Consider the following 15,249-nt stretch of genomic DNA (forward strand, 5'->3'; position numbering starts at 1 on the left):
CTCATAGCTACCGTGGGCTGCCTCCTCACTGTTAGTCATGCCCAGCTGTGGGCATGTTCATATGGGGCTTAGGTTGACCGTGCCCATGTGGCCTGTAGGGACTGGGTTTGCCTTCAAATTAGTCTCCGTCATTCTAGCTTGGAAGAGCCATTTGGCTCTGTGGTGGCTTAAGGCAGAGCGTGAACTAAAACCAAGGTGGTGGAGCTCACCTGGTGTGTCTTCAAGCACTACCTCCAGCCCTCAGGTGGCACTGGGGAATGGATGGATGGAAATAGGAATCTGATCAGACCTCAGCGTCATTTAGCCCTCTAGCTCCCATTTAACCACTGGCTTTTAAAGAGCAGGTCAAAATAATCCTTGCTTTAGGTCACCACTTTGTGTACTCCAGCCTTGTCGCTGCAAGCCAGCTCCGTGTGCCCTGCGCTCTGGAGGTGCCTATTCCCTTGGGAAAGGGCAATAACTAGTTAAAGCTTAGAGGAGGCACCTCTCAGTGCTGCCTGCGAGGACGGGTCAGCCCGCGGGTGCCTGGCGGTGGGATAGGCAGGGAAAAGGCTGGATTCGGTGAGCAGAGAAGGAGGGACGAGGCACCGGGGCATCGCGGGGCTCATCGGTACCGGGTCCGCGTCCGTGTCCGCCGGGGAGCGGCGGCGGGGCGGGGCGGGAGGCGGAGCGGAGCCGGGCGGCGGCGGCGGGCTGGGGCGGCTCAGTGCGCCCGGCTCCGCTCGCCTCCCCTCGCCGCGGCTCTAGCGCCTGGCTCCGGCCCGGCATGGCCGCCCCGCACCGCCTCGCCGCCGCACCGCCGGTACTGCTGCTGCTGCTGCCGGTGCTGCTGCGCGGCGGGCCCGGAGCGGCGGCGGCGGCGGCAGCGTCGTCGCGGGAGCCCCCTGGTCCCTGCCGTGTGAAGACGGTCACGGTGTCCACGCTGCCGGTGCTCCGTGAGAACGATATTAGCTGGAGCGGGGCCGCGCCGCCCGCTGCCGCCGCCGCTGCTGCTGCCGCCGACTCCCGCCTGCTGCTCTTCGTCCGCAGCGAGCTGCCCGGCCGCGTCGCCGTGCAGGATGACCTGGACAACACCGAGCTGCCCTTCTTCACCCTCGGTAGGCACCCGCATCCCGCACCGTCCCGACAGTGTCCCCCCATCCCGACCGTCCCCCCCCATCCCGCACCGCCCCCGGTGCCGGAGCATCCCCGAGCGGGCAGCCTGCTCCGGGCTGTACACCGGGGTTTCTGTTCCACATCCCGACACCGCGGGCAGCCTGCTGGGGGTTTGGAGCTCTGTAACCCTGCCCTTCCTGCACCCGGGTTGGTTTGGGGTTTATTTCCTGCTGGGGAAGGATTTTTTAGCAGGGCCTGAGGGCTGCTGCCTCTGGAGAGCCCTGGGAGTCAAGCATCTTGCTCAGGGTGTAAAGTGATGGGTGCTGCCTCTGGGGCTCCAACTTGGACTCGTAGCCCTGGAGGAGGTACCCCGAGCCGGGGAGGACGGGAGAGGCTGTTTTTTCTCAACCTGAGCCTAATTTTATAAACGGTTTCGTCTCAATTCTCGAAGCTGGCTCTTGCTTCACGCACAACTCCAGCGCCTGGGTCTGTAGAGAACGCCTGCAGACTTTCCTCCTATTTCAGCTTTTGTGGCGAGGGGGATGGGACTAGAAATAATTCTGGTGTCGTACTTTCATCTTGACGCCGGATCCTGGTGTCTCGACGGGGTGCCCGAGCTGCTGCTTTGCACTTTTAGCCTTTTCCAAACCTGAATCAGCCTGGGGACCCTCCAAGGGAACGGTGTGGAATGCTGTATGGACAGGGTGGTGTTTACTCTGCCAGGTCACCGAAGGTTTTGTGTTGATCTCTTGTTTATCCATTAGCTTCCTTGCTTTTCGGTGTCTGGAGCAGGGATAACTGGAGTACCTGCTTAAGTTTGGGTCTGAGATACTGCTGGGCACCTCAGGGTTGTGCCTTCCAGTGCATCACTCTGCGTGCATCAGTGCGTTGAGGTGTGCCACTGCTCCCTTCCCACATCTTGCAGAGGAAAAGCAGTTAGCTTTTCACTGGGTGCAATGTGCCAGGGCAGGGAAATGACTCTTGGTGCCTCCCGGTCCTGTTCTTTTACCTTCTGTGAAGCTTTCTTGTATCAAGCACCTATAATAAATAAGTTGACGGTGCTCCTTAGGTTCTGGCTTTGCAGCGTGGCTTCCTTAGACACGGTTGGTCAGCTGCAAAAATCCCATACAAACCAGAGAGTCAATATCAAGGCATAAAAAGTGAAACATCAGAGGTTTGGTGCAGTAGGAATGACATTTACCTTCCAGTGACTAAAAGTAACAAGAAGTTTCATGGTTCACTGAGTTGAATTTTCAGATGAGAGTAGAGTTTCTTCAGGGACAGGGTGTGAATGGCGCACAGAAGGCAAAGAAACCCCTCTGAGTGTAGCTTAGTTAACAGCTCCAGTTGGAGGAGAGAAATCAGTCTTGATAGATCATAGACATGAGCTTCTATAGCAAATGCTACTTCTGTGAGTGACTGCCAGTAAAAGGGCCATGTCTCGGTCTAAAATATTCCCTTTGCTTGCCTGGCATATTGGTTATGCACATACTCTTGAAGATGTAGCATGTCTTGCGTGAAACGGTGGCTTTTTTGCTGCCCTTTCATGGATATATGTCCCCAGACATCCCCTCCTGTTTCCCTGAACCCACAGGCATCGGGCAGATTGGAAGATAAATGGAAGCTTTGCCCGTGGTGGGATGGCTTCATCACGATCCTGAAATTAATCAGCACGTTGCCTCCAGAGAAGGTACAACACTTGTCCTTCCCCAAGGTCTAGCTCATGAATTGCTGTGGATGCTCTGATATTTCAAATTTGTTGCATTTCTTCCTGTCTCCTGGTGTTGCAACTGAGTCTCGCTCACAGTTAACTCTTTTCTGGGTGACTGCTTTAGAGGATTGCTGCTTTCTAGTGCGGGAATAAGGCTGGAGTTTGCTGTAGTGGTTTCTAACCCCTGCATCCTGCCTAAGTTCAGCAGCAGTTGGGAGCCCGAGAGCTGCTGCCACCTTGTAATGGGCTCTGGGAGGTGAAAATCACATTACATGTGGGAGGTCGGTTGAATGTCTTTAGAGTGACTTGGGGCAGGGTTTGCTTTAAACAGGGGTTTCTCTTTGCCAAAATCTTCCATAGCCCCTGTTGTTACCTGATTTCTGATGCTTACGTGTGTTTATGCATGTTGCTGAACATACTTAGGGGCTGTCATGGCCTGAGCACAGGAAGAGCTGATGTCCTGCTGATTGCAATGTGTTGAGGGCTCTTAAATGTCTTTGACTGCAAGCTCTTACTGCTAACACAGACCCTGTTCTGGCCTCAGGGCGTGAGGATGGGGTAGGAAGAGCTCCTAAAGCCACCCTGGATGGCATCCTTGGAGGCACTTTTAAAAGAAGATAGAAAGAAAAGCATAAAGGAGGCAGAGCTGGTGCTGGTACTACAGAGTCTGAAGTGAAATAAATTGAAAATAAATTGAGGCCACCCTATTCTGCAGGGCTCAGAAGTCTTTCCAGGTCAGGAAGCACAAAATAAAGCCTTGCCTTGCTGGGTGGTGATGAGGTGGTTTAGGCAAAGATGTTTAAGCGATGAGCTGTGTTTAAGCAGGCGGTCTATAGTTCTGGGCCTGCTCAGCAGCTCTTGGCTTAGAAAGTCCCCTGATGCTGGGGTGGTTCCAGTGCATCTCATCCCTCCTGTAACACAAAGGATCTGTAGCTGAAGACTGGCAGGTGCCAGAGCCGTGTCTGCAGCAGTGTGAAACTTGGAGTCATGAAATCGTGTAGGTTGGAAAAGATCTTTGAGTCCAACTATAAACTGAACGCTGCCAAGTCCTCCACTGAACCATGTCCCTGAGCACCACATCTGCTGCTGGTTCTTGTTAAGGACAGGCCAAGTTAAAACAGGCTGGGGAGCTGGATGCTCTGAGTCGGTGGCTGGTATGAAGCACATGCCCTGTGTTCGTTTTCTTAAAGGATTCCTCCTTCTAGGGAGGAAGCAACTTTCTCTGTTCCTTGACAATATAAGTCTATTCACTTCAGTGTAAGCGCACAGTGTGGGAGCTTCCAGGGTTGCATCCCTGCTTGGTCTGCAGGAACCACTGCATGAGCGGGGCGAAAGGAGAAGGCAACGCTAGGACATCCCAAAGCAGCCGACTCCTGGCCCCATGGTACACTTCAAGCAGGAGCAGCAGCAGCATCCCTTTGCTCACCCTCGTGAGCCATGGGCCGCGGGAAGCGTGTGGGATGCATGAGGGATGCATGTGGGAAGCATGCGGGAGCCCACTAGGGGGTGGTGGGAGCCTGGAGATGCTCCACCAGCAGCATCTGCTCTGCCGGGAGCCCTCTCTGCCTGCACACCCCCTGATCACAGCCTCCTGCAAGCAGATGGGGAGCCCAGGAGAGAATGGCTTCATCCTCTCCTAACAGAGGTAGAAAACTTTCTTTCCTTGTTGCATCCTTTCCGGATGCAGGGACCTGCTGCCAGCGCAGTGCTGGGCAGCGCGGGTTTGCTCCACGTGCCTTCTTCAGCGGGGTGTTTCTGCTTCTCTATTTCCTACGCCTGGGTTTATTTTTTCTCTCCTGCGTTGGAGGCAAGAAGGATGTTTCTCCCCCTACCCCCCAGTTCCATTGCTGTAAAATTACCCAGCACAGCACAGTGGTGGCAGGAAATGACAAATGTAACTTTGCCACTGGTGCGTTATGAATCTCTGTGCATCCCCTTCCCTGAAAAAGCATCCTGCCCTTTCCTTAACCTTGGATACAACTGACGCTTTGTGGTATTTTTTTTTTTTCCCCTCCTCTAATTCTTCTAGTGTTACGCTGGCAAATGCTGCAGCCTATCATTGACTTTATTCTTGTACAATGAGGTCTCTCTGAGGTATGTATCTTGATTTAGTCAGCAGCCATGTGTTCTGTACAATAGCTGCTCCACCAGCAGCGTAGCCTGCCTTAAGTGCAATTCAGGGAATGAAGCAGTTAGCTTCCGAGCTAATTTAGATGAGCTCTGTCTATGTGTGAGCAGATATATATAGAGGAGAGAGAGGGAAAGAGGCAGACAAATTTTCACCACCGCTCTTACCCGGTAGTAGCTTGCATAAGAACAGTTTACTACACACTTCTCATAAATGGCTTTAATGGTGCTGTGTGACAGGCAGCTGCAGTGCTACCAGGTGCTTTGTTTCGGTGGTTGTCAGAAAAGGGGCTTGTGCATGTTCATTACTGGTGCCCCAGCGTGGCCGCTGTGCATGGTTGGTGGTTATCCCCCACCTCTCGAAGCCACACAGCTCCTCATCTCCTCTGCAGTTCACTGCCACTTCTTTTATTTTCTTTCTTAACTTTTCCTGAAGCCATCTTGTGCTTGAACTTCTTCGCCTCCTTCGTGCATTAAAAGAAGGGAAAGCCTTTAATTCCTTGTGGATTGTTTGAGTTTACTGCTTTATCTGAAACCACTCGAGCAGGGTTCTGCCACCCTGCGGGGCGGAGAGGCTGGAGGGTCACCCGGGTGCGAGTGAAGCTTTTAAAGCCACTGTTCAGAAGCATCGTCCTCTGGTTGGAGGTGGCCCATGAGGTCTGGAGCAGCATCGTGTGGGTAGTGGAGAGGGAGCGTAGCCTGTGTGAGACTCCACTCATCAGAGCACGACATCTGAAAAGTGGGTTGTCTCTGTGGAGAGAAGCCTATGGGCAGAGTTTGATTTCAACATCTCTCTTTTCTTAAACTGCCTCCTGCTAGACCTGGAGAGCTGTGCTGCACATCTGGCCAGAGGTTTGGTCAATCAAGTGTTGGGTTATTATTATTTTATTATTTGTTTTTCTTTTTCTGGCTATTCCCAAGGTAGTCCAAGGGGTAAAGAGCCACATCTTTTATGAGGCAAGTGGAGGGAACCAAAAAGCCTCAGTGAGGTGGTACAGTGAAGATGTCAGTGGGCTCCTTGGGATAGGGACTGGAAGGGGATGTAGACCTGAGAGCAGGGTCTGCATCCCTTCCCCTTCATGCCCATCTACAGCTGCTGGTGGCCGTGGGGTCTGGGCCAGGTCCCTGGTGGTCAGGGCTGCCTGGGGGGGTGTAGAAAGAGGGAGCAGTTTCCTCCCCTCCTTGTATGAAGCTATGTGATGGCTTGTGCTTTCCAGGCTGGTGGGTTCTTGTAGTTGGGAGGGGAAGGAAGGAGAGCCTGGCTTGGCGTGGGGATGTGCTGATGGTGTGGGTGCTGAGCCTGAGATCTGCCCGCTGTTGTTGCAGGAGAGGCGCAGTCTGTACCACCCAGGAGAGCTGTAGGCACAAAATGCCCATGAAAATGGGTCAGTCCTCAGGTGACCATTTCCCTCCCCAAAGGCAAGGTTGAATGTGGCTTGTCCAGCACAGTGGGGTATGGATTTGCAGGGATTTTGCTTCATCTTTAGTATTTTCTGGGGTGAAAAATCCCAGTTAAAGCTGGGAATCTGTGAGTGGCAGGCTGTACTCGGGGAGCTGCTGCTTTCCAAGAGTACCCATGTTGACCAGCTAGTGGCAACAGAAGATTAACTATAGAGAGAGGAGCCCGTTACTGCAGCTGAACTCTCAGGATGGAGTAGCAGGAGGAGGCTGCAGCTGGGGATCCCTCTGCTCCCCCCTTCCTCCCATGTGATGGCAGTGGGTTTTCCATGATGTTACTGTGCCAGGGACCCTTATGCCACTTCTGCTGGGACAAAAAAATGTGTTTTTCTTCACAATGAAGTGGGGAGCTTGCATTTGCGTGGGGAGCTGAGTGACCTCCGAGTGCCACCGCGCAGATGGACATCACCTCCAAAACGTGCTGCCTTTTCCTTTCTAAGCCCTTAAAGCATGAACCCAGCAGTGTGATGGACAAGCTTTTGTGCTGCGGTGCTGATGTGTGGTGTTGGCTGGCTGTGAAACGGGGCTGAGCCCTTGAGCTTTCCTGGTGTAACAGGAGTTCAGGCGTGGGACAGGAGCAGAATGGATTGATGCCACTTGTGGGAACAACAAGTGGAACAACAAGGTATTGATCTTACACTACCTCGACACATATGTTAGCAGTTGCAGGTGGCTCGAGAAACACCTACCATCACACCAAAATGCCTTATAGAGCGTGGCTGGAGAGTGGAAGGAGAAGGGAAGAAAATAGAAATGCCTTGATTGAAGCCTTTCATCGTCTGCGTGTCAGGAGTGTCCTCCTCCAGTTGCAACCATCTGAAATAAGGAATGATGAACCTCAGCCAGTCTTCCCAAGCTTTTGCACAGTCTTGCCCCATCACTATGTGTGGGGTGGGTGACAGCATTGAGCAGAAATGATTCTTGTGCATAACCAGCTTAAGAAATGGTGCCACTTACTTAAAAGAATTGAATGCTTGTGCTGCTACTCGGGTCTCAGCTAATGCAGTTAAGGTTTCTAGTGTCCAGACAGTATGGAGACACTTAATGGTATTGAAGATGCAGAATGGCATGTGGAGGGGATGAGCAGTGATCTTGGCTGCCAGCATTGCAATGCCTGGGTGAGGCTTTCTGGTTGTCTCCTGGGGAAAAATAATCACAGGGTAAATGATTTTGGCCCATTGATCCCTTTGGGCATCTTCCCTGTGTGCCGTGCAAGAAGCGCTGCTCTTGAATGCATCCAGCCTGCTTATCCCGCTGCAGTCCAGGGAGGCAGGAGGGATTCCTTGCAGGAGGTTGAGCTGTGACTGCCTAAGAGAAGATGGGGCAGATAAGATTTGGAGCCACTGGGGGCAAAGAGTAAGACAGAAGTACCAGAGTTCCCCTCTGTTTCTCATTATCTGTTCCTCACCAGTCTTGCACCCTCTCTCTGTGCTTCAACCTCTCCCACCGCCGAGCAAGACAAAGTCTGTATGAAATCACAACTGGCTTTGAAAGCAGCAGCAAAAGGGGAGAATTTTCCATTAGCAGCATCAGCAGTAAAAGAGATTTTTTCCCAGTCACCTGGTAACTGCTGTATTTAGGAAGATTACTGAGCTGATGGTGTTGCTCCCAGGCATATGCATGGGAATGATCCTGTGAGGAGGGGAGGCGAGGGTCAGTGCGCAGGCAGGGAAGCGAGCTGATGAAGGTTAGTGGTGCATCTCTCTGCAGGGAGAGGAGAGCTGCTGTGCTGGAGAGGGGACCCGCTGGGCCTAGCACCTCGCATACACCATCATCTGCTCTTCCAGGGCATGGAAGCGAGACACAAATTGCATGGCAGAAACTGCATGGCTCACTTGCCCATCCTCGAGTGGCAGAGGGGATGCCAGGCCCCGGCTGCCTTTGCGGATGGGCTGGTTGTGTGGTACCTTTCATTCTCCAGGTCTGACGAGATATGCTGATGCAGGGGCACTGGCTGTAAAGACACTATAGATTAACTGGCGGGGGGTGAAGCTCATGGCCCTGGGACTGCATAACTGGGGTTCAGGAGCCCCAAGTTTGCTCCTAGCCCTGCTGCTGGCCGCGAGCATGCTTGCAATAACTCACCTATGCCCATACATTTGGGGCTTTGGTTCTTTTTCCTTTTCCCCCTTCCTTCCATCTCTCCATGGGGCAAATGGGGTGGCCTCTCCTCTGCTGGAGCCCTGCATGCCCTGGGCTCCCTGGCCACCCCAGGCACTCACCTAACAGAGCTGGCATTGCAGTGCGCCTGCAGCTGCTGCAGTCGAGGCTGTGTCTGTCCCAAGGCTGTTCACAGCCCGTAGCCTTCCCTTGCTGCTCTTTCTGGTTCTCTAGCGATTGGCGTTCCAGGGAGTGCAGCACATCCCTAAAATATGGGATCAAGTGACAACAAATAGGAGTTGGCAACAGCATAGGAAATTATTTTCTTTTGCCTCTAGCCAACTGCTCGGTAGCATCAGCTTCTCAATGCTCCTGTGTCAGCAGGATGGCAAACACAGGAGGGCAATTTGTGTGCTGGAGCAGAGCATGTTCTCTGCAGCCCAGGACCTGCTCCTCATCTGCCCCAGCCAGGGAGCACCAGAGGTGTGTGTGAGGCTGATAAGCCTCTATGTCTGCTCACATGCAGTGTTGCTGTTGCTTTTGCTGCTCTGATGGGAGCACTCAGCAAGAGATCTGCTTTCCGGGGCAGTTTCCCACTCAGATGGGCTTCCCAAGGTGAATGGGCTCCAGATGCTGCCAGTTGTTCCCACCTCGCTCTCAGTTACTCAGCACTGCCCTGCACAGGCTGCTCTGTGCAGGTGGAGGGAGATGGAAAACCCTTCACCTTGGCTTGCTGGCTCTGAGCAGTCACTTCTGTGATGGGTTCAGCATGGGAGGTGGCCCTGGAGAGCTTTGGGGCTTGTTGGGACGTCCTGATATGTCCCTTTTCCTTCTACCCTGATTACACTTCTTTCTTGTCTTTTGTATCTCTCATCTGTCTAAATTAGAGGGAGATAAACTCTTTTCCTGCCCTGTAACATGCCCAGAGGATTCTTCTAACGCTTCTGTGAAAGTCCTGTTGGCACCACATTCCTTGTTGCTCTGACTCTGATGTCTTGGGGAATCTGGACAGCGAGAGGTGCTCAGGAGGAGCGAGCTGTAGGGAAGGTGATCCAAAAGGTGGATGCACCTTACCCTTCCTCTCTTCTGTGCCATCCAAACCAGGCTGGGGCTTTTGCTGGTCCAGGCTCTGGTGTGGTCTGGGTTCCTCCTGCCTCAGGGCCACCCGCTGAATGTGGAAAACACCTCCCCTCATCTTCTGTCTGGAGGAGGTGCTCAGGGTGGGCAGCCTGGGGTCTTCCAGGGGATGGGTACCACTTAAGGTCGGCTCAACTCATGGCTCTTATGGGGATAGATGGCCTTTGGGATAGGAGGCTGTGCAGTAGGTCTGGCTGGAGAGGAGGGATGCTGCAGAGGAGCCGATCACGGCAGTGGCGTTTTGAGGACCCAATGGGCGTCTTTGGGAGTGAGACATGCTGAAGGCACATCCAGCAGTGATGATGTTGGCCTTATCTGTGCAGGCAGGTCCTCGCCTGCTGTTGCTAGAAGGGTGCTGCCTGCTCCATCCAGCACGTTCACGTTGGGGCTTCAGCATTTTTCATCCCCTGTGGAGCAGAGCTAGGGCTGCAGGGCTGCATTCGTCACCTGAAGAGCCCCTGGGCTTCGGCTGAACTTTGTGTTCTAGCAATAAAACCATGCGAGGAAATGTGTGCTGTAACAAAGCCCATGGATATAATACATCCGTATCATACTGTACCTTTCATCTTGAAGGATTCCCAAGGAGCTTTACAAACTCGGTGTGCTGCAGCCTGCCAGGGTGACTGAATGTTATCAGGAAAGGCTGCAGTCTAATCTCTGCGGTAGCATGTGTGTCTCCCCCCTGCTTCCCCTTGCAGGGGGGACTTTATGAAGCCTGATCCTGGACTAGGGCTGTGCCGGGTGTTTTGCTTTAAGCCTGAGTTTCTCAGGAGGAAAAGGAAAACCATGTAGCTGTTATGCAAAACCAGCGAAGAAATATTCTTCCCGGGGCAGTGGGAGGGAATTACTTTCATGCAGCTTCAACAGCTTTGGATCTTTGGCAGAAGAAGCATTTGCAGCGGAATGTGCCCCCCGTGCAGCCCCAGGAAAAGGGATGTTAAAGTTAGAGTGCTTGGGAGATGGCTCCTGGGCATCAGCAGGGTGGCAAAGTTCAGCTGAGGGGCACAAGGGCAAGTCAGTTGTCATCCCTTGTCCCTTTCTGTCCCTGCAGTGACAATCCTTAAGCTGATGGCGTGTCCATGTCCTACAACATCTGGGCTGCTGTGGGAGCAGGGAAGGGCGATGCAGCCTCTGCCTCGGTCACCCTTGGTGGCGTCCAGCTCCAGTTGGGTTTATTTTCATCTGCTCTTGGCTTACCTGAAGCTGTGGGAGCAGTGGGTGGTGTTGGAAGCTGCCGTTGATGCTGGCAGAGCCTAAAAATCAAGACTGGAAGTGGGATAAGGGGCACTAAATGAAGCTGTCATCGGAGGCATATGCTTGAAAAGCGGAGGTTAGCTCGAGTCTATTTTTGTTTGGAGTGGTACACACTTAGCCTGTTTTGTTTAGCAGTTTGTTTATGGGATGTATTTTCCCACCCTGTGTAGCTCCTCAAATGTATGCTATAAACAAACTGTAAAATCAGAAGCAGCCGTTACGTGTTCTCATTAAGAGCATCCTGGTGCACAGGGGATGCAGGATGTGTGGTGACCACAGGGCTGAGGTGCCTGCCAGGCTGAGGTCCTCAAGCAAGGAGGGGACAACACAAGTGAGGGAGGTTATTCAGTCACGTTTGAGTATGGGAATTGCTGTGGGCACCCTGGAATGGAGCAGGGACACCTCAGAAGCACACCAGCCTTTGCATCCAGTTGCTCCTGCTTTGGAGGCTCCAAGCCTTCTCATGCTCATCCCTGAGCTTTAGCTTTGCCCAATGGACCCAGTGAGATGGTTCCTCAGGCCACCAGGAATTGGACATGGTGTTGCCAGCCAATTTCATGGATCCTGGACAATAATGCCTTCATTATTGATTGAATTTCAGGAAGGTAATAGAGGTTTATGGTTGTTGTTACTGTTGTTGCTGCAGTTTCATGCCTTGTCCCGGATCAACAGCCATGTCTGCCTGGCTTTAGTTTTTCTAAGCATGATCAGAGGGGCTAGAGGTGTATTTAATGAAACAGCACCAGCCCTGCCTTTTAACACACTTCCAGCAACCGGAGCTGCTGGAAGACACAAGCTCCATTACATTGCTTCACATCTTATCACCTCCCAGCACTGGTTTCCTCCTCTTTTATTCCGTGCTCTCGCAGACCAGCAGCACAGTTGTCCTCACCGTGCTCCTTGGCTCCTGCTGCCTCGGAGGAGGGAATCCATTCTCCAGTGGTAGCTGGAGGGAGGTCGGGGACGCTGCCTGTAGGGGCTGCTCGTAGCCAGCGCGGGGTCTTGCTGGAGCAGCGGTTTGCACGACAGACACGCTGCTCCTCCTTGTACTCGATGGGATTCTGCTGCTGTCGCAGCCGCCTTTGCTGCTCAGCTGACAAGCGGTTCCTTGCCACACCACGGCCCAGTGGTGTGCGGGAGCAGGTACCAGTGCTGGGATGTGGGCAGGATGCTCCATGGGTTGGAGGTGTGGGAATGCTTCTCTTCCTCTCCCTTGGAGTGCGTGCGCTGCCCAAAACTGTGCGTGCTGTGTGGGGGGGTTTGTCCGCTGCCTGGGCTTGCTTTAAAGACTGTTGTAAAACCTTCTCCCTCCTTGCCGATGAGGGGTTTTACAGCGTGTTGCAATGAGCCACTTAAAGGCAAAGCAGGAGGAGAAAATCCTGTTTGCAGCACTCCTCCTGGCTAGGCCATGCTGGGGTGAGACACAGGGGGGCTGTAGGGGATGCTGAGGAAAAGCTGAAACTCATGAGAGCCTTCCCTTTCATAGAATCAACTAGGTTGGAAAAGAACTTAAAGATCTTCAAGTCCTCTGGCATCTTCCAGCTATATTTCCTCCCTAAAACCATGTTCCCAGCTGCTTTGCAGGCTCCTTGGCCGGTTTGGTATATGAAACTGATATTTTAGCACACCTTGGGCTCCAGAGCCTTTCTCCAGCAGGAATGATGCAAATTTGCATATGGATACCTGGCCCACAGCTCTGTGGACACTTCCTTGGCAAGGCTGTCCCAAATCTCCTTGTGTTCTGCATGTTCTCCCTGCAGGGAGCTGGGGTGGGATAGCAGGTCCCCATCCCCACTAGTGGAGTGGGTTTGGGGAGGAAGGTGATGTTAGTTTTGCTATAGCTCAAAAGGCAAGCATTTGTCGTGGATGTGGGGCTGTGGTTTTTAATCACTGCTTGTTCTGATCATCTCTCTACAAAACTGCTCTGAAAGCACCTCAGGGCAAACCAGCAGGAGTTAATATTCTCCTCCTTTTGCTGTTGCTGGGTGAAGGAAGAATTAAGATTCAAGGAAAGCTGTTATTTGTAGTGGTGCTTCTTGCCTCGGCTCTGGCCGCTGCAGGGCAGGTGAGACCTGGGCAAGAGCAGAGGTGCTCTGGGCCTGGCTGGGGAGCACGCTGCAGCTTTAATTTTGCTGATAATGGCCATGCAGCGTTTCCCCTATCTGCTTCATGCTCCCGTTCTTCCAACTCTATGCAAATGTGTGCAGCAGTTAAGGAGCTGCCCAGGGAGTTTTTTATTCCTGGCATGAACTAGGTTAGAGGGAAAGGTTGGGTGAGGAGAATCATAGAATGGTTTGGGTGGAAGGGACCTTAAAGCTCATCCAGTTCCAGCCCCTGCCACAGGCAGGGACACCTTCCACTAGAGCAGGTTGCTCCAAGCCCTGTCTGACCTGGCCTTGAACACTGCCAGGGATGGGGCAGCCACAGCTTCTCTGGGCACCCTGTGCCAGCGCCTCAGCACCCTCACAGAGAAGAACTGCCTTAATCCAACCTATATAACTACAGAGTGATGTCATGGTGGGTGCCAAGATCCACCCTGTCCAACAGCTTCTGCTATGGTGTCCAGCAGAAGGCGAGGAACAGGGCACAAGTCCCTGGAGCATCCCATGGAGGTTTGCTCCTGAATTCCCACAGGATGCTTGGTTGCACATAGCTGCAATAAGCATCACTCTGTCCTGGCCGAGCTGGAAGGGTCCCGCAGAGGGTCCTGAGGGTCTCCTGCATCTCCCTCCTGCACCCCCAGTAATGACCTCTTTGGGAAGTCCCTCTGGCGATGGGGGTGCTGCGTTGTGCCGTGCACAGGGAAGAGAGAGGTTTCTCTTTGAGGTCTCGGACACGGTAATGCTGACCAGGGGCTGGCACAGAGGGAGGGATGCTTCTGTTAATTAGCACTAGATGAAAGGAAAACTTGTCTTTATTCAAGAGAGCAGCTTGTTCCAGTTTCATCGCAGCCCTTAGTTCTGAGCTTTAAAGTTCAGCGTATGTGTGAACAATAAGTTTGGGAAGATGTTTTGAAGCCAAACTCGCAGCATTGTTATGAAGATGCTGAAGGGGAGTCATGACACTGTTTTGAAGATTAAAGTGGTTTTACAACCTTAAACTGACACATTTTTTTAAAAGAAGAGGAAAAGAGCAATAAAGTTTGCATGAAAGAAGCTCTCAACAGGACTTTCCCTGGCCAGAATCAAGCATGACCATCCCTGAGGGCTGGTGAAGGCACTTTGAGGTTCTGGCTTTGGCTGTTACGTAGTTAATGCTGTGTCCATAGCATAAAAACATAGGATGGTTTGGGTTGGAAAGGACCTTAAGGTCATCTAGTTCCAACTCCTCCCTTGGGACACCTCACACTAGACCATGTCACCCAAGGCCCTGTCACGGCCAAGCGAGTGGTTGCTGTTGGTGTTATTGGTATGTGCAGCCCTGGAGGAGGGAGCAGTGGATGCCCACGGCCCCACTGGGTGCTTATGTTCCTCCAGGTAGCTGATGGATCAGCAGGAGGAGGGTGAGAGATGGGGAGATGCCGATGGAACATGGACATGTGCTGGTCTCATCGTTGCTGCCCGATCAGTGTCCTCGTCACTTCTGACCACAGTAGCGCTCGCTGCTGTTGGAATTGGTCTGTGAAAACAAATCTTTCACAGTTGTTAAGCAAATATCTGCATAATGGATTAGCCGAAGAGCATCCTCTCAATGAGGAGTGAAGGGGGAGGCTGGAGCTGGCCATCTCTGGGCTACTCCTGGTTCATACTGTTTTGGGGGCTGAAGAAGCTGGGCTGGGGGGTAGATGCTGGCCAGGAAACGCCATTACCAGGACAGGGAATGGCCTGGTGAGTCTGGGAATGTGCAGCAACTTAGTCACAAGTGACTGGGTCCCACTTCCCAACATTGCATCTTGCTGGATCAAGCCGTGGTCCCTCAACTCAGCCACCCTTTCATTGCCTCCTGAGCAGCCCCTTGCACCCTATGAAGCTGCAGTGTACAAGAAGGGGTGTGGTGTCTGGTGGGGCTGTGCTGAGGGGGCTGCCTGCATCTCCTTTCAGATGGGATGGCAAACAGCACGTTGGGCACTCACCACCCACCTTGTCTTGGGATTTTCTCTTCCATGACCACTTAAATGCCCCAGCTTACAGTGATGGGAGGTTTCATTCCCACTAAACTCTAGTTTCCATTGCACGCTCTCAGATACCCAGGGGAAAAGCAATCTCTTGCCGTGTCTGAGGGGGCTGTGCGAGTTACAGGGCCACAAGCCCTGGTCTGCTGCAGAAGAGCTGTCAGGCAGTTCCTTCGGTAGAAAATAGACACCAAAAATTCCTCTTCCGCCCCCAACTTTGTCTCCCTGCCAGGCCTGGATTCCACATTTATTTAAG

The 15,249-nt window shown here is 52.9% G+C and overlaps 1 protein-coding gene across 2 annotated transcripts in view; it reads left to right on the top strand.

The window, feature by feature from the left end:
- The first annotated feature begins 764 nt into the window (after window positions 1-764).
- The window catches only part of ASTN2 (astrotactin 2), a 351,114-nt gene continuing 336,629 nt past the window's right edge, over window positions 765-15,249 (top strand). For both annotated transcript variants that reach the window (XM_030507189.1, XM_030507188.1), the window contains exon 1: window positions 765-1,097. In XM_030507189.1, the coding sequence (XP_030363049.1) occupies window positions 767-1,097 (331 nt within the window). In that variant the 5' untranslated portion in view covers window positions 765-766. The remainder of the gene's footprint in view (window positions 1,098-15,249) is intronic.

The sequence above is a fragment of the Strigops habroptila genome, chromosome 15, assembly GCF_004027225.2.
Source record: "Strigops habroptila isolate Jane chromosome 15, bStrHab1.2.pri, whole genome shotgun sequence".
In the NCBI taxonomy this organism is placed as follows: Eukaryota; Metazoa; Chordata; class Aves; order Psittaciformes; family Psittacidae; genus Strigops; species Strigops habroptila.